This window comes from Ixodes scapularis, unplaced genomic scaffold, assembly GCF_016920785.2.
Source record: "Ixodes scapularis isolate PalLabHiFi unplaced genomic scaffold, ASM1692078v2 PGA_scaffold0__279_contigs__length_252992795, whole genome shotgun sequence".
Taxonomy (NCBI): Eukaryota; Metazoa; Arthropoda; class Arachnida; order Ixodida; family Ixodidae; genus Ixodes; species Ixodes scapularis.
The window spans coordinates 30,252,438-30,266,023 of record NW_024609835.1 but is presented as its reverse complement, the minus strand read 5'-3'; the positions used below and the strand labels follow the sequence as shown (position 1 = coordinate 30,266,023).

Genomic DNA, 13,586 nt, shown 5'->3' with positions numbered 1-13,586 from the left:
GGTTTTAGATTGGTGGAAGCTGTTAAAACCCGTTTGCTCTACTGACGTCTAACTCCTGGTTAGCTCAGTTGGTAGAGCGCTCCCCTGGAAATGTAGAGGCCCGGTTCGATACCAGGACCAGGCGGATTTTTCCAGTGGCACACCAGTCACCTAGGTGCGTTTGCCGATTTGTGTCTGTCGTTTTTCCCCTTTTTTCCCCTTCTTTAGGGATCATTATCGTCATTTTTATCCAACTTGCTGTATTTTTGGATTAACAAAATAAAATTCTGTCTGTGGTTTCAAAAAGCTGCATGACGGGATAGATATTATTTTTTGTCGTTTTGTGTTGGTAAGAATGAAACGCAAAGAACAATTCAAGTCTGCTGGTAAGTCGCATTTCTTTTGCTTGCCAAGCCCACACAAGATAAAATTTGTTTTGGGAATGTTTATGTAGCAGGAGATAATTTTTCGGGTGAAAGTTAGTGTCATCTCCCCGGTCTTGAATGACTATTCGGCCAGTGAAGTACGAGTGCTGTTCCACAGTGCTACCTGCAGCACAATTGAGTAAATATGAGAATTCATACGGGTATGAGGATCCGTTCTATGAACCCCGATACGGGGGTGAAAGTAGTGACTAAAGGTCTTAAGTTCGCAGCAGGGCAGCGACTGTGACGTTAACAACCACCGCAAGAACGCAGCGCGTCCCTCTTTTTTTTCTTTTTGCAGGCAATAGTGACGCTGCTTGATGCTTTGTGCCACTGAGTTAACTAAGTGACAGAAAAGTAGGCCTGCGACAACCTGAAAGTAAACAACGCCATACACGGAGTAAAATTCATGAAGTGTGGTAAAGCGTGTAAAGTGTGACAGGTGAAGCAAGCTTTCGTTTGAATAAATGGATCAATCGGGTCTAAATATCGAACTGGTTTATATATAGAAGATGACAGAAGATTGAAGGTTCAGTATAACCCGTAAGCCTTAGGTTTACAAAGTATTATGTCCAACCAACCCTCCGCACTAGCCTCTGGTTGACTACCTAAATAAAGTTCCTAAAGAAAGTCCAGCACCGCATCCTTTTTAAGGCCCACATCTAATGAAAAATGTAACTGTGCTATGTTGGCTGTGTACTAAATATCTTAGTCGAGTAAATCCGAGTTCATCCCGCAGGACATATCACGTGATTACACCGATAGAGCGACAATGGTCTTGAGTAGGTTTTCTAAAGAAAATGTACAAATAGTTTACATTGATGTGAGATCGAGTAAATTTGGAATATTACGCAAGTGACAGAAACTTAAGTAACAAACTCTTCCGTACTTCTTGTAATGAGTGCCATTCTACTTTTTAAATTGGTTGCTAAGTTTCATTCGAAGCACAGGTGTCCCGGTGACTCCAGGTGAAAACTCGACGTAAGACCTGTTAACTTACTCAAACGAACGCAGTGAAACTTTACTGCATGAAGTTATCTCGTTCTTATACTTACTGAACAATTTACACGAATTTTAAGATTATAGTTAGATAAAATGCGTCCAAAAGCACTACATGTAATGATATTTATTTTCTTCTGCTATATGTTCTGGTTTTTTGTTAGTAGAGAAAATAATATTTATGTGTTTTCTGATTGTGTTTCGCTAGGCAGATGATCATGTTTATTACAGAGCGACTATGATGACGTACACCAATTATGAGTGGAGTGTTGCTACATTTATGCCTGTATTTTTTTGCGATATACTATATGATACTACCTTTATTCTAGGGTTGCCGATAGTCCCTATAATTGAATAAAACTAATGACTACAGGAGGTGCCAAGTGAGCGCTATCGCATATACGGGTGGGAGAGTATGTAGGAGGAAAGAGAGAAGAGAACAATCATGTGGTTTAGAAGAAACGGGGAGCCGCTAAATAGCGGTGTCATTGCTGGGAAGTGCAACCGCAAGAGATGCGAACTTCGCGCTCCGCTCCTACTGGAGCGCTAACTTTGGCAGGGTTTTAATTCTGAGAGGCTACGCACGACCATCTTCGCGACATCGATGCATAAAAGCAGTATCAAGGTGGTCTGCGCAACATCCTCGTCAAGCAATACATAATATAATTTGTGTTACCACTCTTTTTTCTACAATAGGTGTGAAGGAAGGATTTTTTTGTTGGGTTTTGCGTGGTATTCAATATTAGTCTCCAGGCTCCCATACTCTGCTTCAAGCGTACTCTACAATGCTGTCAATCAACTTGTGCGAGAGAAAGTGCGGCTTCGTCTAGCGTCTCATGATTTAATGTTTTTATATGAATAACTTTCATGTTTTAATATTTTAAGACTCGTGGTCACATGCTTCTTTACGCTCTAGTCAATTGCCGGCAAATCCTTGGCCCATGTACTTCGAGGAAATTCGGTTGAGTGAAGATAGCCCATGCTTTCGGTTTAGAGGTGTCCGGCTCATACTTTTTGCACCGTTTTGTCAGCAGAGGAATATAGAACCTGCAATTGAACGGTAATTGTATACTTTTATCGCACCATCAGGCGCCACTTGGTGCCTGCAACTTGTCTACAACTGGGGTCATTAGTCTCCGCTACTGTTCATGCTTTGAGGTATCCAAGAAATGGCGACAAAATACGTTAAAGGAGTACCCTGGGATTGCGACGGGTTGTTCTCGATCCTTGCAGTTGCCTCTGCAAAGACCAGCAACGAGGTCATGCAAGCGCAGACGTCTCTGTCATCGCGGCGTTCTGGCCCATTGCTGTTCATGCTTCGTTCAACTGACCGAATTTAGGTTTACCCATCTGCCATTCTTCGTTCGCTCCTGTACCACTGCTAGAATGTCATCCATCCGCAGAATCACAAAGTTAAGACGTAACCGAAAAAACATCGATCGGAAAAAAGTAATAGTAGGCAAGAGAGCAAAAGAATGATGGCGCAGCAGAGATACATACAAAAAAGAGACAAATGCCGCTGTGCCATTTGTTTGTTTCTGTTGTACGTATCTCTGTGGTGTCCTCGTCCTTTTTCGCGCATGCCTTCTACTATAAATAAATTTTCCAAGCCTCACATTTGTACAAATATGCGCATTTCGTCCAGATATATTCTTTTTGGGGAGATTAAAAATAAATAATAAAGTCTACAAAGTTCCTACCTTGTATATTAATTTAAATGGAGGTAACTATTTTTTTTTTGTTACACGGAGTTTCGGTCATTTTGCATATTGCCTTGATGACCCTAACATTATCGACCTTTTCTCTGAGGTCGGGTAGACCGTACGGGATTGCCAGCCAAGGAGGAATCTAAAATTGCACATGATACGTACCGGTTATAGCTGGTGCACATTAGTGGGTAGTCGTAAGCAAAACATCTCATTTTTACGACGCTGAAATAGAACACCCCGAGCACTTTTGAAAGCGAGCTGTTGACATTCTTCATGCAGTTGTAGAGCTTGCAGTCGTCCTCGCAGTTCGTTCTAAAAGAAATGTTTGACAAAAATTATCTTCAGGCCTCATACGTTGCACTTTTTGACGAGTAGATACGTGGCTGCGATGGAACAGTTGGGCTCGGCTCGGTACCCTGGACACCACATTTGAGCACATTGTTCTTCGCGTATGCGCAAAGAGACAATAAAATACATTTTTGAACTGTTATAAATGTAGATTTTGCTAATCGCATATTGTTTAGTGCGCCGAAACAGAACTAGTGCACGAATGTACAAAACCTAAAGCTTGCTTTTCGGTAAAAAAATTTGAATATATAGCGGACTATTTCAAACCTTCGAAAGTTCTCCGCCTTTTCACTGTGATGCATCCGCGGTGCCTCAGCACGTCAGCGAAACTCCGCTCACGCTCGACTGAGTGGAGGTGAAGTCGGAGTCGAGTAGCGTTTAAGAATGCTACCATAAAAATCTCTCGTTATAGATAGGGTTTAGTTGTTTGCGGGGTTCGTTTTTCTTCAAATTCCGGAGTGTTTTTCTCGGGATTTATTTTCCCCAGAGATTCGCTAGCTTTTGGTATCAATATACGGTACGGCGGATACGGGCCTGGGAATCACCATACTCAAGAAAACATTCGCGTGATCTAAATATTTAGAAAACGTCGCCAACTGTCCATAACAGAAGGGGAATTTATAAGGTATGCGGTTCTAAAGAAGGAGGCAGCCTAGCAGATAGCTGAGTACGTTTGTGTTCCAGGTCAGCACAAAATAGATGTGTAGATAAAAATTGTATTCCAGCGAAGTGTGACTTTTTTTATTAATATTTTATTAAAAAGATCCATTTTTTTAGGTTTTCATTTATTAGGATAAAACAGGCGCCCGAGATAATTATCGGGATTTTTCAGTATTTACAGAAAGCACGTACACTACTTATAAAATACCTTCTTTTTTAAATCATGATCACGGAAATTCTGGTGTGAAAACAGATGTTCGTCTTCCAGGGATTCACAAGCTGGAATGAACAGATTTCAAGCCAGGGGCTCGTGCCAACTCTCGTGGAGTGTACCCGCGTTCTCTGCTGATGCATTTCAAACCGGGGGCTTTCAAAAATAGGTTAATTGCAAATTGATTGTAGTCCTATAAGGAATATGTGAATAGTATATTCAATCAAAAAGCGCAGTAACCCGGCAGCTTTGAAAATCAGCAAAAATTTAATATTACATTACTTTTACTATTACTGAAAAAAACAACGGTATGTCTTGACTTTTTTTTGCTCGATGAAGGCTATCATTAAAACGGCACGAATAGATTCGAACAACTAATCACGGCTCATTACTGCTTGTATAAAAATTATACTTTTATCTCTAAATAGATCTGGAAATACTTTGTCTCAAATGTTCACGCTCTAAGCAATTGCTGGTTCATTTCAGCATATACCAAGTGGGCATTGGACATCATGTTCTTACATCGTGTACGGCTCCCAGTTTCTGATGCCGTGCTTTTTCTGAAAAGGTTTGATGTAATCGGTCGCGTGATCGTGTTCTCGACAGCACATGTCGACTTCCCTGTTCGTTCCGAGGTCGTCGTAGTCCTTGGCTAAAGTTCCCTCACCGCACCACTTGGTCCCTGAAATAGATACGTGACAGTATGAACAAGAATTGGGTCATCGTGCCTGGAACCGGTCTTCAAGCCGTGTTTACCGCACTTTGACTTTGTTAGCTGTGCTAACTATTGACTCGCAGTCAAATCAAAATATCCAGTCTTCGCCACTTTAATGAAATCAATTATATCTTTACAAAACGTGGTAATTATTAGGCGCCGATAGTAAAGTTGCTCCAGTGACGCAAATAGTTGACGCCGTTTTAGCCGTTGGAATCGAATATTGATCGCTCCCGAATGTCTTATTATCGCTCCAGAAACAATGCGGAGTGCAAGTCGTCTGCTTCTTGCTCAGGAGTTCCGGTGACTCCAGAAAGACTCCGAGCTCTGATTGGTTCTGATTGAAGGATAGTGGGTAGACCTCAAAGCAAGCTGCCTTGGTGTCTACCGACTATCCTTCACCACAACCCCTGCAAAAGAAGCAGACGAACTTGCGTTCCATATACGACCGCGAATATAGCAGACAAGAACACTGATGCGGTCCTTATACGACCGCGAATATAGCAGACATCACAGCGTTAGAAGCGTGACCATAATAAGCTTCGCTTTCGTTTTTAAAGCCGACTGTAAATTTACGGCGAGAAAGTGTGCCGAAATGCGTCTTTGTCACTTGGGAACGCACGGAAGAGAAGATCGCGCCCTCAAGATTAACATGTGATCTAAACGAAAATTGTTTAAAATGCGAGAACATTCGTACACGTAGCGTATTCCCACAAGCTGCGCCCCTTGCTGAGCTCGGCCGTGCAGCCCTCCGGAGTCTGCCCGGGCAGGCTCACCTGGCTCTGCGGCCGTCTGCTCCCTCTTACCGGCGGCCGGGCCGCTGCGCCGCCATAGAGAGGGCTTCTCTGTGGGGTGGCGTTCCTTGGAGTTACACTGCGCGCCAGCCAATGGGGTGGCTGCTACAGCTTACAGCCTTCGTTCCATGGGATAGGGAAATTTAGGTGCCGTTTTGCGCGGCTTCAAAAGGTAAGGTGATAACGCCGGATCGCTCCATAAGACAGTTAATTTTTTCGTATTAATAAATGTGAGAGCGTAAACCGAGCCATTTGTGCTCACTAAGTGAGGATCCTCAGAACACGGTGGTAAGTTTTAGAGCGCAGCTCTTAGGCACCCGTTTCCGGCTTGAACGGCGTCGGCGTCGCCATCACCGTCGGCGTAACCCTGTGGTGCACTATAGGAGGTTTCCCATAGTGCACCGCGGTGCCGTTTCGGCGTGGTGCCGCAACGTCACAATGCCGCAACGTCAGCGCGGTGCATTACGGGACTTTTCCTATAATGCACCACAAGGACATTTCGGCATCGCGCAGAAGCTGCACGTGATGACGCGCGTTTCGCGCATGAAAGAAGGAGGAGGGGAGGAGGAGGGGCACACCTTATCTTCAGCACCCTCCCCCCCTCCTCCTCAAGAGCTGCGCTCTAAATCGGAGTTAAAGAATATAAACGTCCTCCATTTTTTTTTTACCAGCAGCAATGTCAAGGCTTTGCAGAAACGCTTAGACCCCTTATTTATGTTCGATTTTAAAACCACTACATACTCGGTATTGATAAAATCTATAAATATTGATTATCTGGGGGGTCGTAAATGTTTTGGTAGTATGGAAGTCGTATAGTACGTTACATGCGCCTCTCAACGTCAACTTTTGGAGGAAGAGCAGTTAATATTAGTAATTATTGAGGTACCCCCAACCCCAAAGAAGATGATAGTATTTTAAAACAGAGTTGTGTGCAGCGTTACGTGGCAGGAGTATGACATTTTATATTGTGGCTTGATGCTCGGTGTCGTGACACATTATTTGTCGATGAACATATTTCTTTTCTTTCATTCACGAAGCTTCCTGCGCAGATCACACTTGGGCTTGGTCCCGAATTGCTCTGCCGGAAAGTAGACCCAAGTGGACCGAGGCTTATGCAATTGATAAATAGGTTTCCGTGTTCTCGGGGTTTATTTTTTTTTTATTGAATCCCGGGTGCCTTTCGGGATTTGTGTTCTTTAGAGATGCGGTGTTTATTGGTGGCAATTGTTTCTGTCCGATCCGCCTTTCACGTTCCAGAGACGTACGCGCCACTCGAATAGAATTAAAACGCCCTAGAGCCCTGCCGATAAGTAGAGAAAACGGGACAATGTGTCTAGCTTAAAAAAAAAGGATAACACTCACGGACAGTTCATCGTGAGCTAAATCTAGTGAGCACACAGAATAAATTCGAAGACAAAACTTTGTTTATGCGAAGCTTGTCTTTTTTTATATATAATGTTATTCATTGAGAGCTCTACTTTGCGGTTCTTCGATTTTCCCCGACTTTTATAAAACCGGATTGGGGGTTACTTTTTGGAGTTCAGTAGTATACTTTGAAAACACGAAACAATATCTATAAACCGTATTACACTCTAAAATCTCCTGCATGCGGACTTCTACCTCGCGACGCACTTGAGGCAGCAAGCAATGGTATAAGTTTTTGTTTTAATACAAAAAAACATTAACTATCCCATAAAGCAAAGCCAACGGCGTCTTATACAAAAAAAAAAGAAAAAAATAAGAACGGGAAAGAAATGTTTTAAATTTACATTCGCGGAGCGAAACGGCTTCTAGATAGCCATTTGCGGCCGCCGGCCGCAACCTCGGCAGTAGCGAAACATGGCCGTCCATGCCAGTACACTGCAGACAAACTAAGGAAGCGGAAGATTGACATTCATGCTTTCGCATTCAAAACTCATAAGAAGTGCTTAGTTGTCCTCGGAATTTTTAACGAGTGGGAAGGGCGAACAGTACCGCCCCATAATGGCTAGTCTTGAGTAGCAAGGGAATATTCCTCTCGAATTGCCACTGAAAGTTTATGATCATCAAAATATGAATCTGTTCACCTTTTCCATTGGTTCAACTGAACGAGAACATAGGAATGATTGGTGTTCCGAGTTAACTGTGGTACAGAGTAGATCCAGGAGCTTTTGAGATTGGTTGCATGCATTCAATACGTGGCGTATTGAATGCATGAAACCAATATCAAAAGCTCCTGTATTAAGTATAACGACTCACGCGCCCTTTTTTGTGATCTTTACCATTTCTGGTCGAATTCAGAACGCATATGCGTTAATGCAATTTCCTTAGTGTGTTCTTTTCTTGTTTCATACCTGGATATATGACGAATCTATGCAAAATATTGCTGAGAAAATTCAGAATTGACTTGGGAGCCTGTTTTGTGGTGTGTAGTTGAGGATTGTCGCACAAGTTCACAAACTGGTCCATTTCGTCCTTGGTCACTTTCGTGATAGCGTTCTCAGAAACCGCTGTTAACATGGTGTCAATAACGTCCCTGAAAAAATGAAGAGATATAAACCTGTTAATTTATCTTCCTTGAAATTTGGGGCGCGCGAAAGTTCCAATGTAATGCTTACACGGACAGTAATACGCGGCAAGATCGAACTATAATGTGGTAGAATCTACTCGAGCTTGAGTGTTTTCGTCATGCGCATAATGTCAATCAGACATATCATTTTTCTTCAATTAGAGCGAAGGATATGACAGAAGTCGCTGAAACTTTAGAACTTGCAAAAACTTCCCATTTTCGTGGTGTTCAAGTTTATTCCGAGAACACTTAAGTTCTACCAATTGTGGGACTTCAAACTTAAAGTTTATTTTGGAGATTCAACGTAATGATTTCCATAAATACAAAAATGCGAACAGTGAGAGCCGATTTACCAGCAGATTCTTCAATAAAGATAAACTTCGAATTTAAGAATAGTTTCTCTTGCCCATGTTTTGAAAAAAAAAGCAGACAAATGTTTAATGCATAATTATCTTCACTGTGTAAAAACATTTAATCTCAGCACCCTGCCAGCTTGGTTTTAGAAGATATCCAACTGAACACGTGCTGGTAAAGCAAAAATAACTCAACTTTATCTAAACAAAATATAGTATTTGAATGCATGGGATTGGTCTTTGCATTTTTCTAATAATTTGATTGCACAAATAACATTCCTTTGTTTAAATAAAGTATTGGGGTATTAACGTGTCTCATCAGCGTTTATAAAGCGAATCTCCACAATCTAACACAAGGCAGTGTGTTCCCTTTCACGGCAAACTGTAAAACAACAATTACAGTGAAGGATACATGGGCCCCAACGAACGACGAGCTCAGTATGTGATTAGAAAAGCAAATGAGATGTGCATATATATATATGTGTGTGCATTACTACGGCTGCACTTGTCAATCCTCACTCCTTCCGTTTATATATACATATATATATCTTTTGAGAGAGAAAATATAGGTATATGTAACGAGGGAATGTATGAATACAATAATGTGCGACCGTTACCAATCTCCTCCGCGGAAGAGACAGTACTCACACACCAAGTACGTTAGACTTCTCCGCCGTCTTTCATGTTTCCAAACAGTACATACGACACATTTATTGTACTAGGTCTGGTCACTCCGGTGCTATCGGTAAATGGTGACATTAGTGGGTCTTCTTGCTTAGCACAGCACGGTCTTTATGGGCTCGATTATTACTTCTCATAGCATAGACTGCGCAGCCCGTGGAGGCGTACACGTGCGGGGGCAATGATCATCGTATTCTGAGCAGCACCATTCGTTGCGATCCTTCTATTGTTAAGCGTGAAACACATATGAGCAAGAATCGCGTCGCGTCGCGTGGCCAAGCGGCGTTACCGTAGGAACCTCAAATACCATGCCGTTCCGTGATAGTCTCAGCGACGGTTGCTATGATTACGCCACTTGGAGGCGCGATGCGACGCGATTTTCGCTCACATCTGTTTCGGGCTATTGCCGGTTTGGACTGCCACCATCTTTTGAAGAAAAGTGAGCTGGCGAACGTTTGCTTAAAGCGCAGAAATGCTGAAAGAAATAGTGCCTATATGGATATTTTTTATTGCTCCAAGGAAGTGCCGTTCTAATCGCCGCAGAAAGGCATCCTTGATCTCTTAATAGGGACTTTTAGCAAGCCGTTACCGTGTTTCGCGTACCACACTATCGAAGCCTTTGAAGCGACCGCGGGGCACGCGGCCATAAACATGCTTGAGAGGCTCTACTAGCGCGGTACGCTGAACAGGGTAACTGTGTGCTAGAAGTCCCTAATGTTGCTTGGAAAGCGGATCGTAAATATTGGGGACTTTTAGAAAATCGTTCCTGTGTTCCGCGTACCGCACTACCGGAGTCTTTGAAGCAAGTTTTTAGGCGCAAGCCCCGCGCTCACGGTATCGCCCGGGCGCACGCTTAAATGCATGCTTCAAATGCTCCGGTAGTGCGGCACGCGGATCATGGTAACTGTTTGCTAAAAGCCCCTTTTATAGTGAACGTCGTGATAGGCACTCACGAAATCGGCAGCGAACGCATTGGTAAAAAATGTGTTGTATATACGCTTCTGATATAAAAAATGACAACGGCGTTTTGCGAATAAGTGTGCATCTGTATTCTTAGCTTACGGTCAGCGAAATGTTTGACACTCGGCCTTTTGGTAACTTCAGTTAAATTTTGATCATCGGCATTATCGGAATATCGAGACTCTCACCTCAATGAGCCTGCCCTCTCCTGAACAAATAACCTTAACGCTCGTCCACTTTGTGTCGTTTTCTGAGACAGCATGTTTATCGACAGAACAATCGTTTTGGGAGATAAAAAATTGGCAGCAACTTTTATTTACAAAGTCCTATAAGGCTTTAGATGCAGTATTTAAGATGCGACTGTTTAAAATTATTTAGAAGACATACAGACGTTGTTTCAAGGTGTAAACAAGAACCTTTTATAAATTTTCCCCTTACAGTCAGCCCGATACGTGGCAAACGTTCAGGGACATTCCGTTGAATAAAAGGTTTTGAAGGCTATATCAAACTTTTGATTGATTTGCGGTCTATAATAACCAGGCAATTGCAAACCTCGGGAACATTGCGATCCTTTTGTCAAGAAAAGTAGAAATTCCTAATTTTGTGATTGTAACCCTAAAACTCAATAAAAAAAATAATGACTTGTGGAATAAAATTACACGAGTCCAAATGTTTTTTTAGTGCCAGCGCCAAGACGGTGATGTCTATGAAAGTTGCGGGTGACTGGGTGCTTAGGTCACACGGCGCCAATTTGCAAGCTCAATGTGGCGGGGAAACTTAATTGGCGTACAGATCATGCGACGTTAAGTCACTTTACATTCATTGACGTCACGTGACACAAATACAAATTGAGTTTTCACTACACCCTCTCCTTTCCCACATCTATCCTAAATGTTGGAAAGGAGGGAGTGGGGTGAAGGAGATGGGGACAATATCAGTCTCTAACTCTTAGCCACAAACTCACTTGCTTCCGAAGGCATTGCAGTGGAGCACCTGACCATCTGAATCCTGAGATAAGTCTACCAACCTGTGACCTCCGTCGTGAATATCTGTTATGAGGCGACTGCTGACACCCGGCCCAGACCTGCATTTATTAAAACGATCTAAATGACTACGATGTTACAATGCGTTCCCTTTGAAGCATTGCGTGTCTCTTAGGGCATCTTGCGAAATTTGAAACTTGCATGCTGTCCTTTATTTTGAACATGTTCGTTAACTTTAATAAGAAAGAAATGCGGATTGGAAGAAGATAAAAAAATCACTCAAGGACACTAAGTGACAATACTCAGTGAAGATTAAAAAATGGAATGTGTAAAAGGGGATATGGGAAATATACGTTTGTTACTTGGCAGAATGGTTATTTGCTTGTTAATATAGTCTTTTTTAAATAAAACGTTAGATGATGCATTCTATACAACGCGAAGTAAACGCAGAGTAACGTTGAAGTGCATCGAACTTTGTTATACGATTGGGCGTTTTGTGTCGTTTTCGTTGGAGCGGTACTACAGTCACCACTAAAGTCCCTGGATCCTGGGAAAGTAGCGCCATTGCCTTCCCTTCTTGCTAGCCGAACACAAACAAATACCAACATACAGACGACCAAACACTCGCAATTGACAAATCGTTCTCCATCGCTATGAAAATCGACATTTCGGCCCCTTCTAATATTTGATGCTTCGAGAGGGTCGTTGTAATCCAGTTGCACCAAGATAGTCATAGAGCATCATCGTACTGAAGGCGTTCATCGCCAATATATGCGTCTCTGGCACTGTGTAGGCAATCAACTTATTATTCATGCCCATCTCCATGGGTCTTTTTTAATTATATTGTTCTTCCTGAATATTTAAAAGAAGGAAGATAATTTTTCGATTCCTCCAAGCACCGACACCGCACGTGGTGGTGGTGCGAAGATGTGCGCTTGTTTCGCCGGTGTGTGGACAGCAAAATCTCGGTATACAAAAAATGCCTCTATAAAGCTACCCGACACCAGCGAACTTAGATTGGCTCACGAGGAATTGAGAGGTCATGGAGAAATCGCTCATTACAAGGACCAAAATGGCGACCATACGGGGAGCTTGGCGTTACTTTCCCACGACCCAGTGTGTTTAGTTACCACTACGCACATTCTGGGAAATTCATCGGCGATGTTGAAGCTTCGTGCTTTTAGCGTGAGCTCCTGCTCCTTTGCCTGGACTTCAAGCTTCAGAAGATTTATCATATTCGTGTTCAGTATCAGCATAGCGCAGAGGTACCAATTTTCAAGCGACCTCATTCTTGGCAACGATGGAGAAATTGCTGAAACGACACGAAATTTTAGACACAAGTTACTCAAGCGACAATTATGTTCACAAAACGTTCCAAAATAAATGTCGTAAAAAAATTACTTGCGCGGCTTTATTGTTTGGTTAACGTGGGAAAGGTAATATGGTGGTGTCTTTGTCAAAACATATATTGGTTTAGATACTAGCGTTACTGAAGCGTTCTTGCAAAAATATCTTCATAGCTTCATAGCTGATGTGAAAAAAGGATACAGGATTGCGACAATACGAAATGCATTCGGAGCGGTCTTGCAACGTACGCGTAGCTGTTCTCAAACAGTTCCGGTTATCAAAGAACAGATATGGCGGCTTCAGAGCGAGTTGCAAAACAGCATATGTGCCAGGTTTCATATGAAACGCACGACAATTACTCGTGCTAAGGTATAGAATATTGCATTTCCTCACCCAAAACAGACGGACTCGCGTTTCTGCCTATTTTTTTTTAAGCACAGTGAATATCTGGCAAAAAGTAAAAATAATTACACTCTGCGCTGGGAATGTTTGCGTAAGGAATGTTAGCCGTCTGTCGTAAGGCATGGTAAAATCTTTTAAGTGTTTGAACCTATACTGCACCACAGTACCACATTGCACTCACATCATTAATCATTTGTATTTGTTCAATCAATTCACCTATAAAACCATGCCGATCGATATTATATCCTTCAATAACCACGTAGTTTCGTTGGCAAAATTCCGACCTCACCGTCTGGCGCACCCAAGGGTCACCTGGGGAATTTGAGTCAACTCTGCAGCAGGGAGTGCACATTTTCGCACAGGTAGGTCTTCACTCTCCCCTAGAGAAATCAGAACTGCTCGTTCTAGCACATACCCAGTATCAGCACTCTGTTAATCATCACATATCTTTGGACGTGGGCCAACAGCCCAT

The 13,586-nt window shown here is 42.6% G+C and overlaps 1 protein-coding gene across 1 annotated transcript; it reads right to left on the bottom strand.

The window, feature by feature from the left end:
* Positions 1-2,308: 2,308 nt before the first annotated feature.
* LOC8035532 lies at positions 2,309-12,654 on the bottom strand. Its single transcript, XM_002399664.5, has 6 exons — positions 12,506-12,654; positions 11,347-11,466; positions 8,174-8,355; positions 4,854-5,013; positions 3,275-3,424; positions 2,309-2,450 (listed from the first exon to the last, which is right to left on the bottom strand). The coding sequence occupies exons 1-6, from the start codon at positions 12,652-12,654 to the stop codon at positions 2,309-2,311; spliced, it is 903 nt and encodes a 300-aa protein (XP_002399707.4).
* Positions 12,655-13,586: the final 932 nt, after the last annotated feature.

Excerpts from the sequence above, each read along its gene's own strand:
- LOC8035532 (XM_002399664.5), bottom strand. The coding sequence starts at position 12,654 with ATGAGGTCGCTTGAAAATTGGTACCTCTGCGCTATGCTGATACTGAAC. Across the intron at positions 5,014-8,173 it reads TAGATTCGTCATATATCCAG|GGACCAAGTGGTGCGGTGAG; the intron begins GTATGAAACAAG and ends TATCTATTTCAG. Across the intron at positions 3,425-4,853 it reads AACTGGGAGCCGTACACGAT|AACGAACTGCGAGGACGACT; the intron begins GTAAGAACATGA and ends CATTTCTTTTAG.